This window comes from Herpailurus yagouaroundi, unplaced genomic scaffold (genome assembly GCF_014898765.1).
Source record: "Herpailurus yagouaroundi ecotype Mexico unplaced genomic scaffold, PumYag 193, whole genome shotgun sequence".
In the NCBI taxonomy this organism is placed as follows: Eukaryota; Metazoa; Chordata; class Mammalia; order Carnivora; family Felidae; genus Herpailurus; species Herpailurus yagouaroundi.
The window spans coordinates 3,921,840-3,944,088 of NW_024412424.1; the positions used below are offsets into that span (position 1 = coordinate 3,921,840).

General features: G+C 52.6%; 1 protein-coding gene across 1 annotated transcript in view; it reads right to left on the minus strand.

The window, feature by feature from the left end:
• Positions 1-2,088: 2,088 nt before the first annotated feature.
• Positions 2,089-22,249, minus strand: part of CDCP1 (CUB domain containing protein 1) — a 58,318-nt gene continuing 38,157 nt past the window's right edge. Inside the window, exons 4-9 of the mRNA XM_040445095.1 lie at positions 20,589-20,957; positions 12,619-12,840; positions 11,736-12,116; positions 8,992-9,357; positions 6,715-6,802; positions 2,089-4,275 (exon numbers count right to left, since the gene is read on the minus strand). Of these exons, the coding sequence (XP_040301029.1) occupies positions 3,861-4,275; positions 6,715-6,802; positions 8,992-9,357; positions 11,736-12,116; positions 12,619-12,840; positions 20,589-20,957 (1,841 nt within the window). The 3' untranslated portion in view covers positions 2,089-3,860. The remainder of the gene's footprint in view (positions 4,276-6,714; positions 6,803-8,991; positions 9,358-11,735; positions 12,117-12,618; positions 12,841-20,588; positions 20,958-22,249) is intronic.

Here is a 22,249-nt window from a genome sequence, read left to right on the forward strand (position 1 = left end):
ATCGTACTGGGCAAAACACAAGTAAGTATAACCTTTTTTTTTTTTCCATTTTTTAAAATGTTTTTATCTATTTTTGAGAGAGAGAGAGAGAGAGAGCACGTGAGCATGAGCAGGAGAGGGGCAGAGAGAGAGGGAGACACAGAATCCGAAGCCGGCTCTGGGTTCCGAGCTGTCAGCCCAGAGCCCGACGCGGGGCTCGACTCATGAAGCGCGAGATCATGACCTGAGCCGCAGCTCAACCGACTGAGCCACCCAGGTGCCCCCAAACTTCCTTTTTTGAAGTGTACATTTGATTTTTTTTTTTTTTTATTTATTTCGAGAGACAGCAGGGAGGAGCAGAGAGAGAGAGAGAGAGAGAGAGAGAGAGACAGAATCCCAAGCAAGCTCTGCACTGTTAGTGTAGGGCCTGATGCGGGGCTTGAACCCACGAGCCATGAGATCACGACCTGAGCTGAGATCACGCGTCGGACACTTAACCGACCGAGCCACCCAGGGGCCCCCGGAACTACAGACTTCTAAATAATATAACTAATGTCCCTCTGTGCAGACTATTGCCATTCAGAGGGGGAGCCTGGGGGGGGGGGGGGGCTGGAGGGCTTCTTGGAGGAAGTGGGCCACGGTGGATTCTGAAGCGCTGGTAGGCTTTTCTCCAGGAGGGGAGGTAGGTGGCACAGCTTTTGGTAGAGAGTAGTCCAGGAACAGTGGCAGGAGCAAATCACGAGCGGTCACACAGGGAGGCGCGCGTTGTCTCAACAAAGACAGAGCAGAGCGCGCTCTGGCGTCCGAGGTACCCACTGTCAGCCCAAACCCTGGCATCCCGTGCCATAAGCACACAGAAGGCACGGAATCTGCTGACCTTGTGCTGAGCCCGTCACAGTGAACTGGGGAATCTGGCCCTCAGCCGACCCGGGGGGCAAAGGACCAAAGCATGTAAACAACTCAACGCCCGTTTTTCTTTCCAGTACATTTGTTTATTAAAAAAAACAAAAACAAAAACAAAAAGTGTAGGGAATGAAGAAAACGGCACCTAAAAAGTATCTACAACAAAATAAATTATTTCCAGCGAAGGATTACAGATCCACACACACCGGTTCTCTAACCGTGACCAAGGTTACATCCCCCCGGACATAGGCTTTTCCCCCTTGACTCTTCCTGGGCCTTTCTCCTCCTGGGCAAAATGACCCCAGCGCTACAGCCCAGGCCTGGACGAGCCGGGCTTCTTCACCAGCCCAGCAGACGGGTGTGGGGGCGGCCCCGGTGCAGGCAGTCCCAGCAGGGAGGGCACCGTGCCAGCACAGAAGGCATCAGCAAACGTGTCTGACTTGTTTCCAGTGACCCCGAAGTACTGTACGTAAGTGGGGGTCTGGGCTTTCAAGAAAAGGACCAGGGGTATGTTGGGCCGGCACCTGCAGGGAGGCAAAGCTTCAGAAAACGGTTCAATTCACCTGCGGTCTCAGGAAGAAGGCAACTGGGTCTGGGGCTTTGAGCTCTCGGTCAAAAAATGGCCACACGGGGCCCAAGGGTGGCCAGCCACGCTTCGTGGCTACAAGATGCAGGGCATGGGTGGAGGGGGCTTCCGCAGAGCCCAGGAGGTCGGGGAGGGCGGCAGGTGGAGGCTGGGGCTCCTACAGGGACTGGAAGCAACGATCCAATTTCAGTTGTGGGCAGGAAGCCCCAGCCCTCCGCTGGCCCCTCATGGGGGAGGTCGCCCGCATCTCAGGCCGAGAGGCCGAGGGTAACTGGGCAGGGGGCCGCCTTTCAGAAGGGAAAGTTGCCGGGGGCACCACCAAGGTCATCACTAAAACAACCGACTCTTCCTTCTGGAAAGAGTCCAAGAGGCCTCAGAAGATACACCAGTCCGGAGACTGCCCAAGTCCTCACGGAGGCAAAGTAGCAAAGTCTAGGCCGGGTGTTTCCCGGGTGAATTCACCGAACACGATGAAGCCGGTTTACCTTTAAAGGAGGTCTGGCCACAGAAACACTGACCTCTGGATGGTGTTGTCAAGCCGGAACACCATCCCTCTCCTCCCAGAGGACAGCAGGGGCTGCAGAGGCAAACGCCCACAGGAGCTCGGCTGGCCATTAATGAACGAGGGACGCGGGGCTGTGTGTGGGAAAAACCTTTCCTGAAACACACACCAGCCTCGAGGCCTGTCTTCTCATTCGATGAGAGATCTAGGGCCCAAACTTTCCATTTCATTATAAACAGAGCAACCCTGCAGCGGGGTGGGGGGACGCACACTGATCTTTAGCCACAGACTCAGCATCAGTGTGAGAAGAAATGTGGTGGCAGGGGTGGGGGTGGGGAGGCTGGGTTGAACCGGGACACCAGGTGTCCCACCTAAAACTGGACCTGCTTTACCAGCTCCAGCCAGCGGCTGCTGGGTGACAGCGTGAGCCCCCCAGGCCAGCCGCACGTCCCGATCCGGATTTTTACGCAAACATTTTAGAATTTTAAATGTTAGTGGCTAATTCTTAAAAAAATAAAAAATAAAAAAGATTCTTAGGCCAAACCAAGCACACTGGCGGGCTGGGTCATTTCATAGTCTGTCCTGCACTGGCAGGGGGGTATGATGGGCAGAACGATGATTCCCCAGAGATGTGCCTAATTCCCAGGAACCTGTGGATATGGTACCTCACACGGCAAAAGGGGACTTTTCAGTGTGATTAAATTAAAGAGCTCGACATGGGGAGATGATCCCGGATTATCTGGGTGGGTGGGCTTTCTAAACGAAAGAAGGAAAGAGGGGCATCAGGGTCACCCTGCCAGTGACAGTGCGGGTGCCACGGTGTGCCCAGCCCCATCGGAGGCAAGGAGTGTGAGCAGCCTCTAGAAGCTTGAAAAGGCAAGGCAACCGACTCTCCCCTAGAGCCTCCAGAAGGGGCTAACACCCTGATGCTAGCTGGCCCCGTGAAACCCATCTATGCCCTTCTCATCTCCAGAACCGGAAGCTAAGAAATTTGCCTTGTTTTAAGCCACCGGGTTTGAGATAATTGGTTACGGTAGCGATAGGAAAGGAACCCAGCGGCCAGTCTCCCCTGCGTCATTAAACACTTTTAGGGGATGCAAATCCTCTCTACATTTCTGTTTAAATACCGAAGTACGGCTGGAGCTGGGACAGCCACCCACGGCAACTCAAGGAAATTTCTCTTCCTTCTGGGATTGAAGGACAGTGAGGATGACCACGAGCAGAGCAAGAGAACCATGAAGCCTCTTGTCAAAGCAGGTAAGTGTCAATGCCCTCAAACAGGCACACCCTTTCCTGGCTGGACAGATCGCAAATCATTCCCATCTTCCAGGGAACAGGCACATGTTTATCTAGTGGTCGGGAGAAGTCAAAACCCAGCCATCCAACCAGTGAGCGCGAGCTGTCACTACGTCAGGTGAAAAGAGCTGCGTGGTCATACCTTCGACTTCTTAAATACACAGGACCCCCAAATAAATAATAATAATAAGGCACATCGTCCTTTTCATCCAGGGGGCTCCAGGGGGAGCAGGGACCTTGGATGGGCTCCTAGGGATCAATATTGTCGCCCTGAAGAGTTCCAAATCCAGATCCAGAGCTCATTACAACCTCGTACGGGGTGACTCACAGCCCTCCCCTCTCCCTACGGCTGGTTTACAACCCAACCTGGCTTCAGAAGGTTACGGACTGGGACGACTGTATCCAGGTAGGGCGTTCATCACTTTCAACGTCCCATTGTCGGAACAAGCCGGCTTGGAAATCAGGGGTTGGTGGCGTCCAGTAAAACCTCCTGCTGTTCCTTCCATAAAACTCCTCTTTAGGGTTTCTGCTGGAGGCCCCTAAAGGGTGTCTCAGTGCCCCGCTTTCAGCAAAAGTCTTTGGGATGGGTCCACGTTACTCCCCAGGCTCCGTGGGCTCATGGGTGTCCAGCAAGGGAATGTCTGTGTTCCCGTTGTTGGGGTGGGAGAAGGTATATGGTTCACTCTCAGACTCAGCAGGGAAGCTGGGGGATGGCTCGTCTACGGTCAGCTTTGCAGTCGGGGCCCTGGAGCCTGTGAGGGGTGGGGAGGGAGGGCAGTCCCCCGTGGGACCCTGGAACGGCCGGTAGGTATCCACCTCTGGCTGTAGGAAGGAGCCGTTGGAATCTTGCAACAGATGGCCATATACCATGGTGTCATCGATGACTGCATACACGTGGGAGTCACTGTCCTTTCGTCCCTTCTGAAACTTTTTTGGCTGCATCGGCATCTGGGTGTTGATGTTGCCGTTGTAGATGCCTACAGATGGGCCTTTGCTTGTCTTCTTTTTCCTACCGGCAGAAAGGGAACAGGACAGGAAGGAAACGACCTTAGCTGTGTTCCATTTGTAGAGCCCCTACCGGAACTCGGGCACTTTGGGGTTCCCACACATCTCCCCCAAGTCTCTCAAATCCCTCGGTCCTTGAAGTGGAAACTCCTGTCCTTAGAATTTAGAGGGGACCAGCTTCTGGGGCGCCTGGGTGGCTCAGTCGGTTAAGCATCTGACTCTTGATATCGGCTCAGGTCATGATCTCACGGTCTGTGAGATCGAGCCCCGCGCTGGGCTCTGTGCTAACAGTGTGGGGCCCACTTGGGATTCTGTCTTCACCTCTCTCTGCCCCTCCCCTGCTCACATGCTCTCTCTCTCAAAATACATAAACACTAAAAAAACAAAAAAGGGGACCAGCTTTTGTCTCCAGTCTTCACAGTGGAAACAGGGTGGTGGAGACAGTGCCCGTTTTAACACTGTCTGCGCTTGGATGTGCTTCGGCGAATGCGCACTAGCCCGGGGCGGAAACATCTGACAATCAGCTCCCCTCTGTCCTACGAGAAAGGGCCGTGCCCCACCCCGACCACATCAGGTGCGGTCATGCCCAGGCCAATCCTCTACGACTCAGTCCTTCCCGTAGCTTAAGGCTTCACCCCTCCTTTGCATGGGTAGAACTCTGACCGTCTGCATTCTCAAGGACAGGACATAGGAGACTCAGGATGGAAGGCTGTATCCGAGTTTTTAGCTGGAGCCGGGGACGATGGAAGTCAGTATTAGCAGAGGGGTCCAGCCCCTTCCTTATGCAGGAAGCTGCATAAGGGGAAAGAGCTCAAAAGAAAACACCATTTAGGCCGGGATGCCAGAGTTTTGGTTTGTAATGTTCTTTGGTCCTTGGGCGTGGACGGGCATTAGCACTCGCCGCCACGGAAAACAAAGCTTCGCCCTCCATCACCACGAGCCAAAAGCAGGGGACGCTGGCTTTTTAGCTGACCAGTGATTCAAATGGAGGACATTAGCCCAATTAACATAATGGACCGTATAACGCACAGGCTGGCGGCTCACTAACTGTGGACAGGCTCTCTGTCCTTTTCTGAGATAAAAAAATAATCTAGTACATTTAGCTTGTAGCACCGCGTGTCTGGCTGGACTGATGGGTTCCGAAGGCTCCAGCCTGAAGCCCTGAGACGGACGCCCCTCCTTCGTGCTTCGCAGAGCCTCGATGCTCTCCGCGAACGCTCTTTTTAGGCAGTTCTGAAGCTGGTCCTTCATTTCGTCCCTCTGCCCCCACACCGGGCGGTGGGAGAGACTCTGTCCTGCTCACTGTTGCATCCCCAGCACTGTGCACGGTCCCCAATGTCCAGGAGGCCGTCATTCTCACTGCAGAACCTCCCTGCCCTCCTACAGCCGGTGGCCTCCCCCACCGCAAGGCCGGGGCCGGCGACCCTCAGGCCAGAAGCCGGACCCTCTCGTCGCCCGGTTCCCTCCTGATGGGCAGGGGCCCAGTGTTAACACGGAGCTTTCTGGTCTGGGTGGAAGAGACTGCACCCCAGACAAGGAAGCTTCCCAGAGAAACCATAAATCGATGATTCACAAAAAGAAGTCCTTTCTCCCCGTGCGATATATATACAATCCCATCTCATGGAGAAGAGGTGTTTCCCCGGATCGGCCGTGGGCGGCCCCCTCCTCATCAGCAGAGACATTTCTGGACAGTCTCACTGTTGGTCAGGAATTTCGGTTGTGTGCTCATGGCCCCAGTTAATAAAAAAAAATTTCGTGTTGGCTTGTTGGAAGGTTGAGTCGTGCTAAGGAAAACAATTTCCCCCCATTCCTCACGGCTTTCGTCAGAAATACGAGCAGAACTGATCAAATCTGGTAGCAGCGTATATTAGGTCTAAAAAGGTCAACGCTTCCCTTTCGTGAAACAGCAGCCGTCACCCCGAGGGGGAGGGAGGGGAGACTGAGTCAGATAACTGGGTCTTCCTTCCTCTCGCCCACAGGGCTAGCTTTTTGGTGCCTGTCTGGAGTCCAATAAACAGACATAAAATAGTTTAAGAAACCGGAGGGGAACACGCCGTGCGGGGGGGGGGGGCGGGGGGCAGCATACGTTTGCTCTCAAGGGGACAGAGGACACAGGCTCAGAGGCCCGGTCTGGCGGGGCCGACGTGATGGTTTTCCTGCTAAGGTCACCCCGGTGATGGCCACCGTGTGATGAGCAGACAGTACATGATTCACAGCTGACTTGTGCTGAGGCAGCTGTGTAAAAAACTGCAGGCCAAAGTGTCACCAGCCGTGTTTTCTGTTTTTTTCCGCTCCGTCCCCTCCAAACAATATTATCTAACACCGATCCTCAGGAGAGAAACCGAGAGTAAGGAAAGAAATCTGTAATTCACGACAGCTCTGGTCTGTGGGATCTAAGGAGGCGTCAGGGCAGCTGAAGACAGTTTTGAGAAGTTCCACCTACTTCTTTCTCACGAAGCAAATGATGAGTCCGAGGGCAAACAGCAGCAAGGCGCCACCTCCCACGATCGCTGTGATGATGACAGTCAGGTCTGTGAGCAGAGACACGAGGGAGAGGGATGAGGAGACGCGGGGGCGTCGGGCCGACGATCAACCGGAGGAGACAGTCTCCAGAGATGGCCGCCATCCCTTCCTTCCCCCCGCCCCCCATACACACACGCTGCTCCTCACAGTGAGAGGACCCTATTTCCCCCCCTTCTCGACTCTTCTTGACTCGCCGGTTCCGGGGCCTTCTACAGGCCTGGCTACATCTTGCACTTCCTGTCTGAGGGCAAGCCAGTCAGACGCCACAGAAGTCTGACGACGCTGAGGCCACCATGCTGTGAGGAAGCCCAAGCCAGCCATGTGGAGACTCCGTGAGGAACATACACCAGGGAACCTGGCCGAAGGTGACTATTAAGGCTCCAGACATCTGTCCCCAGGTGAACCATCCCAGCCAAGAGCAGAGAAGAGCCACGCTGCCGTGTCCTGTCCAAATTCCTGACCCACAGGATTGCGGGCAAGCAAAATGGTGCATTGTCTCAGCTACTAAATCTCGAGGCTGTTTGTTACACGGTGATAGGTAACTAAAACAAACTGGGGGCCCTACCAGATCCACTCCAAAGGCTATGCCGGGCCTACCCCTGGGTGTATCTACCGGGTCGCCACAGCTTATGTGAGAGAGGAGAGCACAGGGGTGGAGGGAAAGCAGGGAGTCAAAAGTCAGCAGTGAAGGTGTTCAGGACAGGGTTGTTTCATCTACGCTATTCTTTTCCTACAGCTGGATAAGAAGAAAGGAAATAAATCAGACAGGGAGACCCACGCTGAGCAGGGATTTAGCATTTCTTGCTTGTTTACCAGGAAAACGAAAGGTGAGGTTAAGAGAGAAACAGGAATAAATGGGGCGTCTGGCAGGCTCGGTCAGAGGAGCGTGCAGCTCTGGATCTTGGGGTCGTGAGTTTGAGCCCCCCATTGGGTGTAGAGATGGCTTAAATAAATAAACTTAAAAAAAAAAAAAAAGAAAGAAATAGAAGTTAATGACAGAAAATGAATGTGAGAGAGTCAGCAAACCCGGGAGCTGAGCTGAGAGTATGACAGAGCTTCTCACTTGTGGTTTTTGGTTCCCCCCAGTTCTCCTGCTGCTGATCAGCCGTGTGGCTTGGGCAGACACGCAGTCTCTCTGACCTCCAGAGAGGGAAGGAAGGGGCCGGGAGAAACCACCTCCACGGTCCCTTCTGGTTCCAACACTCTGTGGTGCTCGGTGACTGTCTTGGAATAAAGGCAAACGTGGCCCCATCATGGTGGCCTCCCGCATGGAGGCCGTTTCCTCGCTGGGAACCCTTCAGCGGATTCTGCAACTCTGAGCACGAGACCTGCCCCCAGGGGCATTTTCCAGGGCTTCCCCGGACTGGGGAAAAAAATGCCAACACCAAACATCTGTGTCGCACTTTCCAGGTCCCTGCATGTGAATCCCCAGCGTGAAATTCCCACTGATATTTCTCTGAGGTAGTTATTACCATCCACCCTCTACAGACCAGGAAGGTCAGGGGAGTGAAGACACTTCCCCAGTTGTCAGAGAGAGATTAATGGTAAATGACCGTGACAGACGGACGATAAAAACGTACTAGTTCTCCCCACTCCCTGAACGATGTCTTTTACTATGTGACCCTTGCGGCTCCTCCCACCGAGAAGTGGAGTCGTTTGGTCCACCCCTTGACTTTGGGCAGGGCAAAAGAATTCCAGGAGGGATGGTGTATGAGTTCCGAACCCAAGCATCAAGAGACCTTGTAGGCTTCCCCCAGACTCTCTTGGATCTCTCTGCTTCTGCCGTGGGAACAAGGCCCAGGCTGGAATGAAAGGGACAGTGGGGAGGAGAGCCAAGGAACCCAAGTGTCCCAGCTAATTGCGGCTGGGCCCCAGACTTGTGAGAGTGTGCGGCCAAGCTCGGCAAAGTCCTCTAGCTCCGTGCAGCTGCCCACGGGTGCATGAGTGAGTGAACCCGGATAAGCCCAGCTCAGACCAGAACCGCCCAGCCAATGCGTGAGCAATAACAAACGGCTGTTTTTAGGCCGCTGAGTGCCGGGGCCGTTTGTTACGCAGCACTGCTGATGCAAAAGCTGAGAGACATGGACAGCCAGCACTCAAATCCATGTCTTCTGACTCCCTCCCAGGCTTGCCCCCCAGGCTTCGGCTGCCCATCTGCCGTCCACCGCCACCCGCACAAGACCTTGCAGGCCCTTACCCATAGTCCTTGGGGTAAGCAACACCCAGAAGAACAGGTCCAGCTGCTTGCCACTCACAGGGCTGCAGTTGGAGACGTTGACCCAGAAGCTGTGGTGGTGGAAGCTTGGCTTGGGGAGGACCTCGTCCTCCAGGCTGAAGATCTCCTCGGCCTTGGTCCGCTGCTCCTGGATGATCATGAATGCACGCCCCGTCTGGCAGACCACGCCGGTCCGCTCCTTGAGGAAGGTCAGGCAGGCCACCTGGCCGCTGGGCACACTGATGTTCCAGGACACTGAGGTGAGCGACGGCAAGCCCCGGTCCCAGTTAGGGCTCCTCAGGTAGACCTTGCTTTTTGTGTCTGGGGTCACCGTGAAAACGCCTTCCTCTGCAGGAAAGGGGAGAGAATCCACACAGATGTGTCACTGAACCCAAATAGAGGGGGAAAACGACGGAGGAGAGGACGTTCAAGTGCCTGGACTAGCGTCGTCCAACAGAGCTCTCTGCGGTGACGTTAAAGTTTCTCACAGGCTCACCTCATTTTGCTACACTTTGCGGATCCTGCGTTTTTTACAGATTGAAAAACGTGGCAACCCTGCGTCCAGCAAATCTGTGGCGCCATTTTTCCAACAGCATGTGCTCACTCTATGTCTCTGTGTCACATTTTGGTGATTCCCGCGACGTTTCAAACTTTTTCATTGTTGTGTTTGTTACGGCGATCTTGTGATCAGCGATTACAACTTGCGGGAAGCTCAGACGATGGTTAGCATTTTTTTAAATGGTTTTTTAACGTTTATTTACGTTTGAAAGAGATAGAGACAGAGTGCGAGCTGGGGAGGGGCAGAGAGAGAGGGAGACACAGAATCCCAAGCAGGCTCCAGGCTCTGAGCTGTCAGCACAGAGCCCGACACGGAGCTCGAACTCACGAACCGTGAGATTATGACCTGAGCCGAAGTCAGGTGCTTAACCGAGTAAGCCACCCAGGCGCCCCAATGGTTAGCATTTTTTAAGCAATAACTTTTTTTTTTTTTGCTTACAAAAATCTTATTTTTATTTATCTTAGACTACAGTATGGTGTAAATATAACTTTTACATGCGCTGGGAAACCAAACTCATTTCACTTGCTTCATCGCAGTCGACTGGAACAGAACCTACAATATTTCCTGGGTGCCTCTATCTACACCATCCGGGGGCAGAGCCACAGCCATGTGCGTTGTGGAAGGCCGGAAAAGTGCTTGATGTGACAGGACCTACATTTTTAATTTTGTTATTAATTTAAATATAAATTGCCACACGTGGCCAGTGAGTATTGGTCAGCACAAGGTTAGAGTCTCAGGTCAGGTGCTCAGATCTTGAACAAAACCAACCAACCAACCAACCAAACAAACAACAAAAAAAGAGGCTCCTTTGCCAAACCGCTGGTTGTCTCTGGAAGCTTCCTTTCAGAAACGCCCTCCAGCTAACTAACGTCCACCCGATGCGCTGCTCCCAGCGGGACTGGTAAACAGCGATTTCTGTTTCAGAGATGAAAACACTTCAGGTTCTGGGGCGCCTGGGTGGTTAAGCGTCCAACTTTGGCTCAGGTCGCGATATCATGGTTCGAGTCCCGCGTCGGGCTCTGTGCTGACAGCTCAGAGCCCGGAGCCTGCTTGGGATTCTGTGTCTCCCTCGCTCTCTCCCCCTCCCTCGCCTGTGCCCTCTCTGTCTCTCTCAAAAATAAATAAATAAACATTAAAAGAAAAACCCACTTGGGGTTCTGGAAAGAATGGGAGAATTGCAAAGCTGAAGAGCCTCCGGCACATAACTGGATTCATTCTTGGCCTTCAAGTGAGACAAAACCCCAGCATTCACCCTGCACGGAGTATGTCTTGTTTTCAAAGAGCCCCCAGAAGGGGTTTCTTGGGTAGCCTTGGAGAGATCTGGCAGCCTGGGCTGACCTTAATCTTTTTTTCTTTTTTAATTTTTAAAAAGGTTTATTTATTTTTTGAGACAGAGAGATGGAGAAAGAGAGAGAGAGAGAGAGTGCACAAAAGTGGGGGAGGGGCAGAGAGAGAGGGAGTCACAGAATCTGAAACAGGCTCCGGGCTCTGAGCTGTCAACACAGGGCCCAATGCGGGGCTCGAACTTGCAGACCAGGACCTGAGCCAGAGTCGGATGCTTAGCCAACTCTGGATAAGCCACTTAAGCCACTCAGGTGCCCAAAGGCTGACCTTAATCTTATGGCCAAAGATTCTTCTCCCTCCCCACTCAGGCCTCTGGGAACAAAGCACGAAGTGGACTTCAGATAAGAGTCTTGGTTGGGGCGCCCGAGTGGTTCAGTTGGTTAAGTGTCCATCTGCCTCTTGATCTTGGCTCAGGTCGTGATCTCAAGGTTCAGGAGGTTGAGCCTTCCAAGTGCAGAGGCTGCTTGGGATTCTCACCCTTTCTCTCTGCCCCTCCCCTGCCTGCACTCTCTCCCTCTCTTTCTCAAAATAAATAAGCTTTCAGACTTGAACCGGATGATTTGTTCTTCTGCCCGCCACCCGTCACCTCCCACTGTCAGAGACTTATTTCTACCTCCCGGAATTTTCCGCACGAGGCTAAGGGCAGAGTCAGGAGGAGGGCTCCCCAGTCTGTCACATTTCTTGCGCCAGGACCTGGCCACTCTCAGCTGCCCCTTCCCTTCGAGTTGACAACTTAGTGAAGGCGATCGCCCACCCAACAGAAGAGGGATGCCCAGACAAGCGAGGGGCAGGGAGATGGGGACACAGAGGGAGCCGTCCTCACCTTTGAGGTGGGGGATAAAGGACACGGTCAGGCCCTGCCTGGAGGCCTCTTGTTGGAAGCTGGGGGCGAAGGTGCGGAGGGTCACGGAGACGTTCTGCTTCACCTGGATGTGCTGGATGGAGCCCCCGGGGCAGAAGGAGCCGAGGTAGAGGTCCTGGCCGGGGACCGTGCTGGCCACCAGGTAGCTGTAGCTGGTGTTGCAGACCTTCTCGGGCGTGTGCTGCTGCAGCTTCTGGGCCGGCACCAATGCCAGGCTGAGCCTGTCCTTGGGTACCAGCAGTTTCCAGGAGAAGTCGTGCAGTTGCACGGGCAGCTGGAGGATGTCCCTGGGCACCTGGAGGGAGTAGGGCCTCCTGGGGCAGTACCGGTGGTCCATGCAGCCTGGAAGAGAAGAGCTCGTGGCACCAGGCAGGGAGGAGACCAGCAGGTGCATCCCGCCCTGCCCTCGAGGCCGCCCAGGCTCTCTTGCTTTTCCCTTTGGTCTCTCCTCTCGTGCTCTGTCCTCCACTCCCGGCTCCCTGATGCTCCTGTTCCAGCTGCCCCTGTCGCCCCCTCACATTCTTTTTAACATTTTTTCTAATGTTTATTTTTGAGAGAGAGAGCAGGGGAGGGGCAGAGAGAGAGGGAGACACAGAATCCGAAGCAGGCTCCAGGTTCCGAGCTGTCGCCACAGAGCCCGACGCGGGGCTCGAACTCATGGACCGTGAGATCGTGACCTGAGCTGAAGTCGGATGCTCAACCGACTGAGCCACCCAGGCGCCCCTGCAGGGGACATTTCTGATCAGACTGTCTATAGCCTACCCAGTGGACCCCATGGAGAAGATGGGGAGGGGCAGGGAGAGCCACCCACGGCCCCAGAGGAGCGCCAACCAAAGGGACGTACTTATGGTCTTCTCGGCGTTCGCCCACAGGCGAGTCAGATCATCACAAAGGAAGGAGATCTTGTGTTTGGAGCCGGAGGTCAGGGTGAGGTTGGTGCTACAGGTCCGAGACTCCAGACATACGAAGCAGCCGGGGACAAACTTGCGGCTGAACTTGACGGGCCGTGGCTCGATGGTGAGCGACATGGCTTGCTCGTTGCTCAAGTCGACCACGTAGATTTTATCTGAAACCGCAAAGAGAAAACAGGTCTGAGGCACGGGTCAGCGGCCACCCGGCGGACAGGGCAAAAATTAGCACCAAACCTCTCCTGGCTGGGAAGCATTGGAAACACGTTTTATTAAGAGAATACACAAAGGGGCGCCTGGGTGGCTCAGGCGGTCAAGCGTCTGGCTTCGGCTCAGGTCATGATCTCGTGGTTCAGGAGTCTGAGCCCCGCGTCGGGCTCCACGCTGCTGGTGTGGAGCCTGCTTGGGATTCTCTCTCCCTCTCTCTCTGCCCCCCCCCCCCCCATTTTGTGCTCTCTCTCTCTCCAAATAAATAAGATAAACTTTAAAAAAAAAAAGAGAGAGAGAACATACAAGAACTCTAGGAGAAACTGAAAACGAAAAATAATGGACTGAGTTTCTACCACTGCTTAAGTGCTGTTACTCCTTCAAGTTCATCTTGGTCCTGGGTCACACGCACGCATATGAATGTTTTCACCTACGGAAAAGTACAGTATACATAAAATTGTATACTCGGTTTTTCCTTTATTACTTTACACGGCTTTGATTATGTTTCCAGGTAGTTTTCATATTCACAAATCTTTGAAAATATTCGGTCATTTAGTGGCTGCTTGATAATGAACAAGTGATATTCGCCATCATTTATTTAAATATTTTCCTGCGTAAATATTCTCTCTCTTTTTTTAAGTTTATTTATTTTGAGAGAGAGAGAGGAGGCAGAAGGGCAGAGAGAGAGAGAGGGAGAGAGAGAATCCCAGGCAAGCCCCGCACTGTCAGTGCAAAGCCCGCTGGGGGGCTCGAACCCACGAACTGTGAGATCATGACCTGAGCGGAAATGCTTAACTGACTGAGCCACACAGGCGCCCCTCCTGTATAAATATTCTCATGTGTAGTAACTAGCAGCAGTGTGCCATTAGTTCAGGGATAGAAGATTAATAGATATAATATTTCTTCATAGATATTATCATTATTCATAGATTTTATACCCATCGATATTATAATGTGGTCTCTAATAAATGCTATTATTTCCAACAAGTGAGAAAAAGATGAACCACTCCTAGCTGGGCCAGGAGAACAGTGTCTCCCGTTAGTAAAAGAATCAAATTAGACTGGTACTTCAAAGCAAAGAGAATATCCTTATAGATGTGGAGCAAACACAAATTATAAAAGAAAAAAGAAATGTTTAGGGGCGCCTGGGTGGCTCAGTCGGTTAAGCGCCCAACTTCCGTGATCTCACGGCTCGTGAGTCAGAGACCCGCATCGGGTGCCGAGCTGCCTGCTTGGGAGTCTCTCTCTCTGCGCCCTGCCCCCCTTTCTCTCTCTCGGAATAAATAATAAATAAACTTAAAACAAAAAAAGGCAGCACATCAATCTTTTATTCAAGCTCCCTGTGTTCAGCTTAGCACCTCCCTATTCATGCAAATAGGATCTCTGGTTCAAAACCTTCCCTTTACCAGGGAAGAAATTCCTATCTTCTGTTGGTCTGGGGCTGGAGTGGCTACTCCAGCTTTTAGCCCTAGTTCTGGAGGTAACTTGCTGCCAACTCCTGGGCCTTTGAAAGTTTCTTCTGGAAGTTTCCCCACTGTGGGATTAGATTCTGCACTTTGGGGTCTGCTGAATCAGTTACCCGTCTACGTCCCACTTTGGGAAATGTGAGCATATTGTTTCCTTTCCATTTGTCATTTCCCTTGGGATTTATGCTTTTAGAAATGTTGTAAATGCCATGACAGGGTGGCTGAAGAAGGAAGCGAATCTCTCTTTAATGGGAAGTCCTCATTTTCCAATTGCTTGCCTGTTCTTCCCGTCAGAGAGTGAACTTCATGGATCTCCATGACCCGCATATCTGGCACATGGCAGAGAGTCCCTGACGTGTTAGGTTATGCCTCATGATATCCTTGAGAGGGAGTGTGTCGGTCAGCTCGGGCTACGTTATGCTGCGGTAACAAGTGGTCCCGAAATCCAAAGGGTTAGAATACCAAAGATTTATTCTGCATTCAATGTATACATCCGTCGTGAGTTGATTGCAGTTCTGATGACTGTCTTTTATTATTTTTTAAGTTTACTTATTTATTTATTTATTTAGAGAGCCCGTGTGGGGGAGGGGTAGAGAGAGAGGGTGAGAGAGAATCCCAAGCAGGCTCTGCACTGCCAGCTCGGAGCTCTATGCGGAGATCCACCTCATGAACCGTGAAATCATGACTCGAGCTGAAACCAAGTGTCAGAGGCTCAACCAACTGAGCCACCCAGGCACCCCTCTGGGGCATGTCTTTTTAATTCTGAGATCCAGGCTGAAGGAGAGGCCTCTGCGACACCCCAGTCTTATGACAGTGTTTGAAAGGTGAACCACAGGACATGTGCTGAAGCTTCTGCTTGGAAGTGGTACCCGCATTTCCCCTCACATCTCATTGGTTGAAGCAAACTCACGTGGCCAAGCCTGTAGCCAATGGGGGGGACGCCTGGGTGGCTCAGTCAGTTGAGCATCAGGACTCTTGGTTTCTGCTCAGGTCATGGGCTCGGGGTTCGTGGGATCGAGCCCCGCGTCAGACTCTGTGCTGACAGCTCAGAGCCTGGAGCTTGTTTCGGATTCTGTGTCTCCCTCTCTCTCTCTCTGCTCCTCCCCTTGATCACATTCTGTCTCTCTCTCTCTCTCTCAAAAATAAACATTAAAAAAAAATTAAAAAAAAAAAAGGACCTTCCCTTTGGGAAGTTCAAAGTCAAGATGTGTTTAAGGTAATACTGCTTTTATTACCTCCATTTTATTTTTTATTTGAAAAATGTTTTAATGTGTATTTATTCTTGGCAGAAAGAGAGAGAGAGTGACAGAGTGTGAATGGGGGAGAAGCAGAGAGAGAGGGAGACACAGAATCTGAAGCAGGCTCCAGGCTCTGAGCTGTCAGTACAGAGTCCGACTCAGGGCTTGAACCTGTGAACCGGGAGATCATGACCTGAGCTAAAGTCGGCCACTCAGTGGGACTGAGCCACCCAGGTGCCCCTATTATCTCCATTTTATAAACTACAACTTTGAAGCTTAGAAAGGTTAAGTAATTTTCAGAGAGGCCTGGGTGACTCTGTCGGTTAAGAGTCCTTTTGGTTTCGGTCATGATCTCACGGTTCGTGGGCTCGAGGCCCATGTCGGGCTCTGTGCTGACAGCACGGAGCCTGCTTGCGATTTTCTGTCTCCCTTTTGCCCCTCCCCCACTCACCGTCTATATGTCTTTCTCGATCTAAAAATAAATAAACTTAAAAAAAAAAGGATTAAGGGGAGCCTGGGTGGCTCAGTGGGTTGAGTGACCGACTTCAGCTCAAGTCATGATCTCGGGGTTCATGGGTTCGAGCCCTGCATCGGGCTCTGTGCTGACAATTTGGAGCCTGGAGCCTGCTTCGGATTCTGTGTCTCCCTCGCTCTCTGCCCCTCCCCTGCTCGCGCTCTGTCTCTCTGTCTCTCGCTCTCAAAAATAAACATTAAAAGATCTTTTTTCTTTTTTTTTAAAAAAAAAATTTTTTTTTCAACGTTTATTTATTTTTGGGACAGAGAGAGACAGAGCATGAACGGGGGAGGAGCAGAGAGAGAGGGAGACACAGAATCAGAAACAGGCTCCAGGCTCTGAGCCATCAGCCCAGAGCCCGACGCGGGGCTTGAACTCACGGACCGCGAGATCGTGACCTGGCTGAAGTCGGACGCTTAACCGACTGCGCCACCCAGGCGCCCCAAAAGATCTTTTTTCAATGACTCGAAGGGCAGACACAGTAAATTCACGTGCTGCCTCAGGCATGTGCTCCCAGGGGGCCTCAGCTATCAGAGCAAGATGGACGTGCACACCCCTCACCTCTCACAGATGGGAGAAATGGAAATGTCACTATTTACATTCGTAATTCTTGCCTCACCCCACCCTCACCAGGAGGAGGAGGGGTAGGTGTGACCTTGGCCAACTTACAGCTGAAAGAGACCTCCGATTTGCTCAAGGCTACATCCTGATGGAAGGTTTCCTACCGCAAGAGAATCAGCAGGTGCTTCCTCTAGGTAAAAAACACCGGAGCTGGAGATTTGGAAAGACACCTCCCCCTTAAGAAAAAAGACAACCTTTCATTTCCTGCTACTTACGGACACTGTGGAAACCCCTGAAGGGATGAGCTTATTGACTGAAGTTTCATAGAGGCCCCTCATCATTTTTGTGGAATCTGTAGAGATTTTTTTTTTAAATTTTTTTTTTAAACGTTTATTTATTTTTGGGACAGAGAGAGACAGAGCATGAACGGGGGAGGGGCAGAGAGAGAGGGAGACACAGAATCGGAAACAGGCTCCAGGCTCCGAGCCATCAGCCCAGAACCTGACGCAGGGCTCGAACTCACGGACCGTGAGATCGTGACCTGGCTGAAGTCGGACGCTTAACCAACTGCGCCACCCAGGCGCCCCGAGATTTTTTTTTTTAAGTTTATGCACGTATGTTGAGAGAGTGGGGGAGGGGCAGAGAGAGAGGGAGAGAGAGTCCCAAGCAGGCTCCGTACTGTCAGCACAGAGCCCGACGCGGGGCTTGAACCATGAGATCATGACCTGAGCCGAAGTCGGACGCTTAACCGACTGAGCCACCCAGGCACCCCTCTTTTTTTTAATTTTTAAATGTTTATTTTTGAGAGAAGAGAGAGAGAGAGAGAGGGTGCTTGAGCAAGAGAAGGGCAGAGAGACAGACGGAGACAGAGGATCCGAAGCAGGCTTTGTGTTGACAGCAGCGAGCTTGAAGCGGGGTTCAAACTCACACACCGTGAGATCATGACCTGAGCCCAAGTTGGACGCTCAGCTCCCTGAGCCACCCAGGCACCCCTGAGCATCCAGCTCCTGATCTCAGCTTAGGTCTTGAGCTCAGGGTTGTGGGATCAAGCCCCGCATTGGACTCCATGCTGGGCATGAAGCCTACTTAAAAAACAAAAACAAAAACAAAAACAAAAACAAAAACAAAAGGGCCTGGAATGTGCCAGAAACTGTGGTGGGTGTAGGAAGACGGAGGAATGAGACAAGATTCCTGATTGGGAGGAGGTTAGCGGAAGACAGCTGTGCGGACGGATAAATACAACATTGTGCTGAATGCGAACCCCCCCACATGTGTGTGCTTGGGGCGCGGGCTCTGCTCTGGGCAGTTGTTTCTTCTACGGGGGCAAAGGGCGGTCAAGTGAAGGGCAGAGGCTCCTACCGAGGGACTCCGTGTCTTGAAGCAACCCCACAGCTTCTTGCTTCTCATTTCCAAGGCCAAGAAAGAGCAGAAACAAACAGCACACAGACTAGACTCCCTTCCAGTGGCAACGAGAGGCAGCAACCGTCCGGGGGCCTCCTGCGTAGACGGGAAACGCCAGGCTCTGCCTTGAGTCTCCCCCCGGAAATCCTGCCAGCCTGCTCTGCACTCCCCGCCTTGAGCCCCGTGGCACACACACCCCCGAAAACTCCTGGGACGTGACCTCCTGCATCCTGCAAGTCCTGTCTCTTCTGGGTTACGGGCTGTCTCTGAGGTCAAGCGCTGGGTCTTTGATCTAGAACACGTAAGGGCGCTGACCACCTGCCAGGCACTGTGCTACCTCCTTTCATCCTTAAAACATCCCCACGAGGGCGGGCCCACCCTCTCTATTTTAAGTTGAGGAACTGAGTCACACAAAGGTGAGGTGCTCTGTCCACAGTCCCACAGCACGTAGGGAAACTGGGATTCAAATCCACGCAGGCAGATCCCACTTTACGTGAAGCCGGGACACTGCTAAACAGCTTTAAACCACAGCTAGCGACTCTTTACTTACCTCGAAACTAAAGCCAAACCCTTCTTGATGCGGGTGAAGAAAGCCTGTTTAACAGTCTGATTCGTTGTAGAGATCAACTCAGCTGACGTTCCAGGAAATACAAGAAATCGACAGCACTTACCATAGCTGAGATGGTAAATCTCTCTGTCTCCTAAACTCAAACCCACACCGTTCTTGGGTGGTGGTTTTTAACATTCTGATGATAAAATTGTGACAGTGGGATCATGGAAATACGTCGGTGGACACACACACACACACACACACACACACACACAGCTACACCTTCTACACGGTTATTATAAATCAGAAGTCATCTTCGGTCAGGACACGGTGGGGCTGGGGCACCTGGGTGGCTCAGCCAGTTAAGTGTCCAACTCTTGGTTTCAGCACAGGTTATGACCTCACGGTTCATGAGTTCGAGCCCCTGCATCGGCTCTGTGATGACAGCACAGAGCCTGCTTGGGATTCTCTCTCTCCCTCTCTCTCTCTCTGTCCCTTCCCTGCTTGCTCTCTCTCTCTCTCTCTCTCTAAGATAAATACAAAAACTTAAAAACAAAAATGGATGTGGTGGTGTTGCGTCTTCCAGAGATGCCCAGAGGCAGCCCCTCGGGCGGGTCCCACACTGTCACTTTCCAGACATTTATCAGCTCTACTAAAATAAACACCATGGTCCCATTTAATTCCACTCTGAACTCATGTTGTACTTTTTTTTTTTTTTAAGTTTATTTATTTATTTTGAGAGAGAAAAAGCACAAGTTGGGGAGGGGCAGAGAGATAAGGGAGAGTGAGAATCCCAGGCAGGCTCTACACGGTCAGCTCAGAGCCTGATGTGGGCTTGAACCCATGAACTGTGAGATCATGCCCTGAGCTGAGGTGAGAGGTTTAATCGACTGAGCCACCCAGGCTCCTTTTGTTTCAACAGCTGCGCCACTCCCCGCGGAGCAAAGTTGAAGGAGGCGCTTGCTCTCAGGGGCTGACCTTGTACTTACGTGACCCTGAGGGTGAGCACCTCGAGAAGGGCAAGTAAGTGCCGCAGAGCAGGTGCTTCCTTCAATGTCGCCACCTGGGCACGTGGCCTCCCCCTACTTCCGGCCCTGACTCCCCTTTCCTAGGTTCGTGGCGTCTCAGTAACTGTGTGTAGAGTGATGTAAACCCCCCACTCGGGGTTCAGAATGATCCAGAGCACAGGCTCTGGGTTCTGGGCTTGCTCTGCTACGTGAACGTTGGGCTAGTTCTATAAGCAATCTGGGCCTCTTGGTTTTCCGGCAGTAATTGAGGGTAATACCCGCCTCCCCTCTGGGGTTGTAATAAGGATTAGCTGAGGCAGTGTAAGTGGTTGCTTAGGTCAGGGCTTGGCATGGAGTGTGTGCCCACAGAACGGATGGGGCACTCAGCCAATAAAACTGGGTTCGTTATTGCTGACGGTGGCCGTGCAATGTGAATCCTGATTCACATCGAGGGTCAAGACATGTGACACAGAAAGTAACCTCCCAAAACTTTCATTAAAAACAACTTAGCCTAGGGGCGCCTGGGTGGCTCAGCGGGTGAAGTGTCCAACTTCGACTCAAGTCGTGATCTCACGGTTTGTGGGTTCGAGCCCCGCGTCGGGCTCTGTGCTGACAGCTCGGAGCCTGGAGCCTGCTTCGGATTCTGTGTCTCCCCCTCTCTCTGCCCCTCCCCCACTCGTGCTCTCTCTCTCTCTCTCTCTCTTTCTCAAAATAAATACACTTAAAAAAACAAATAACTTGGCCTGAATGCAAGTTTGCATTTGCTTCTCGCAGTGGGTGTTCACCAGCGAGCCCGTCTTACTGCCTGGCAACGCACGTCCTGAAACTCTTACAGGGTCCAGAGTTCAGGTGTTCCAGAAGCCACAGGTGAGAAACAGAAAGGGAACCTCACGCCAAGCGGACTGTCCAGGAGGGAAAGAAAGAGCTGGAGGAGGAGGGAAAGAAAAGCGGGGCTCACTTACTGCTTTCATTCTGTGGATGTTGGACCAAAACTTGAAACTGCAGCCGGAGGATCCCTGGGTTTTGGGCGTCTTGGTCGCAGCCCTGGAGAGACAGGTTGAAGTTCCCAGCCATGTTCCCGGGCTGCTTGTCCCCCAGCTTGAACACCTCGGGGTTGGTGGTGGAGCCCGGGATATAGTATTCAACCCGTTCCTCTTTCTTCTCGCAGTTGGAGACGTTGAAGTGAAGGAAGGAGACGCTGGCCCGCAGGTGCGGGGGAACGACGAACTGCCAGGTCATGAGCTCGTCCTCAGGGAAGCCATCCGGGTAGTTGGCAGACATCAGGGTGGCGGAACCTTCACCTTCGAACACGGATTCGATGATGCACAGCCCTATAGGGAGCGGGGCCCAAACGAGAAAAAACGGGAGGCGATGAGACCCCTGTCCTGGCTGTCGGTGGACGGTGGGCAACGGGGTCAGGAAGAGGGGAGGGCGGCTCTCAAGCTCCCGAGCTCTGGGTCTGGTCTCATCCTCGCTAAGGATACATCAGTGGCGGGTGAGGAGGTGTTTACCAACCCGGCAGGGGGAGAAAAGCACCCTAACGTGGGGCGCCTGTCCATTTCCTCGCACCGTGGCTGATTTCAAGCACGAATGTGGAGTCGGGAGCAGACGCGCAGTAGCTTGTCGCCGTATGGTGTCGCCACCGTAGAGGCACAGTCAGCGTAAATAACCTCAGGAGCACAGAGAACCGTCAAATGTGGTGAAATCATTAGGAAGTGATGAGTTCTGAGCGCGTATTATCATTGTTTCTTTTTTTTTTTTTAATTTTTTTTTTTAATGTTTTTATTTATTTTTGAGACAGAGAGAGGCAGAGCATGAGCAGGGGAGGGGCAGAGAGAGAGGGAGACACAGAATCAGAAGCAGGCTCCAGGCTCTGAGCTGTCAGCCCAGAGCCCGACTCGGGGCTCGAACTCACAGACTGTGAGATCATGACCTGCGCCAAAGCCGGACACTCAACCGACTGAGCCACCCAGGCGCCCCTTTTGTTTCTAATTTAACTGTGAGTTTGCCTCATTTTATCTTCATCAGCAGCTCCGTTTAAGCCTCAGCTCACAAAATTCCCGAGCAGTTTAGCACCCCCCTCTGGCAAGCCACCGACACAATTACAGAAAACGTGACGGGGTTAGACGACAGGACGAAGAAATGAGGGACGGGGTCATCAAGAGAGGTCTGTGGAGCCAATCCCACTTCGTGTTGTGCGAACAAACCTCACAGGCAACAAAGGACCAAGAAAAGAGAGTGGCATCACGGTTTGTTTATGAGGGAAGGGTGACGGGGCGCCTGGGTGGCTCAGTCGGTTAAGCATCCGACTTTGGCTGGGATCATGATCTCACGGTTCGTGAGTTTGAGCCCCAAGGCGGGCTCTGTGCTGACCGCCCGGAGCCTGGAAACTGCTCTGAGTCTATGTCTCTCTCTCGTTCTCTCTCTGCCCCTCCCCTGCTCACACACTGTCTCTCTTTCAAAAATGACTAAACGTGGGGCGCCTGGGTGGCTCAGTCGGTTAAGCGTCTGACTTTGGCTCAGGTCATGATCTCGCGGTCCGTGAGTTCGAGCCCCGCGTCGGGCTCTGTGCTGACAGCTCAGAGCCTGGAGCCTGCTTCCGATTCTGTGTCTCCCTCTCTCT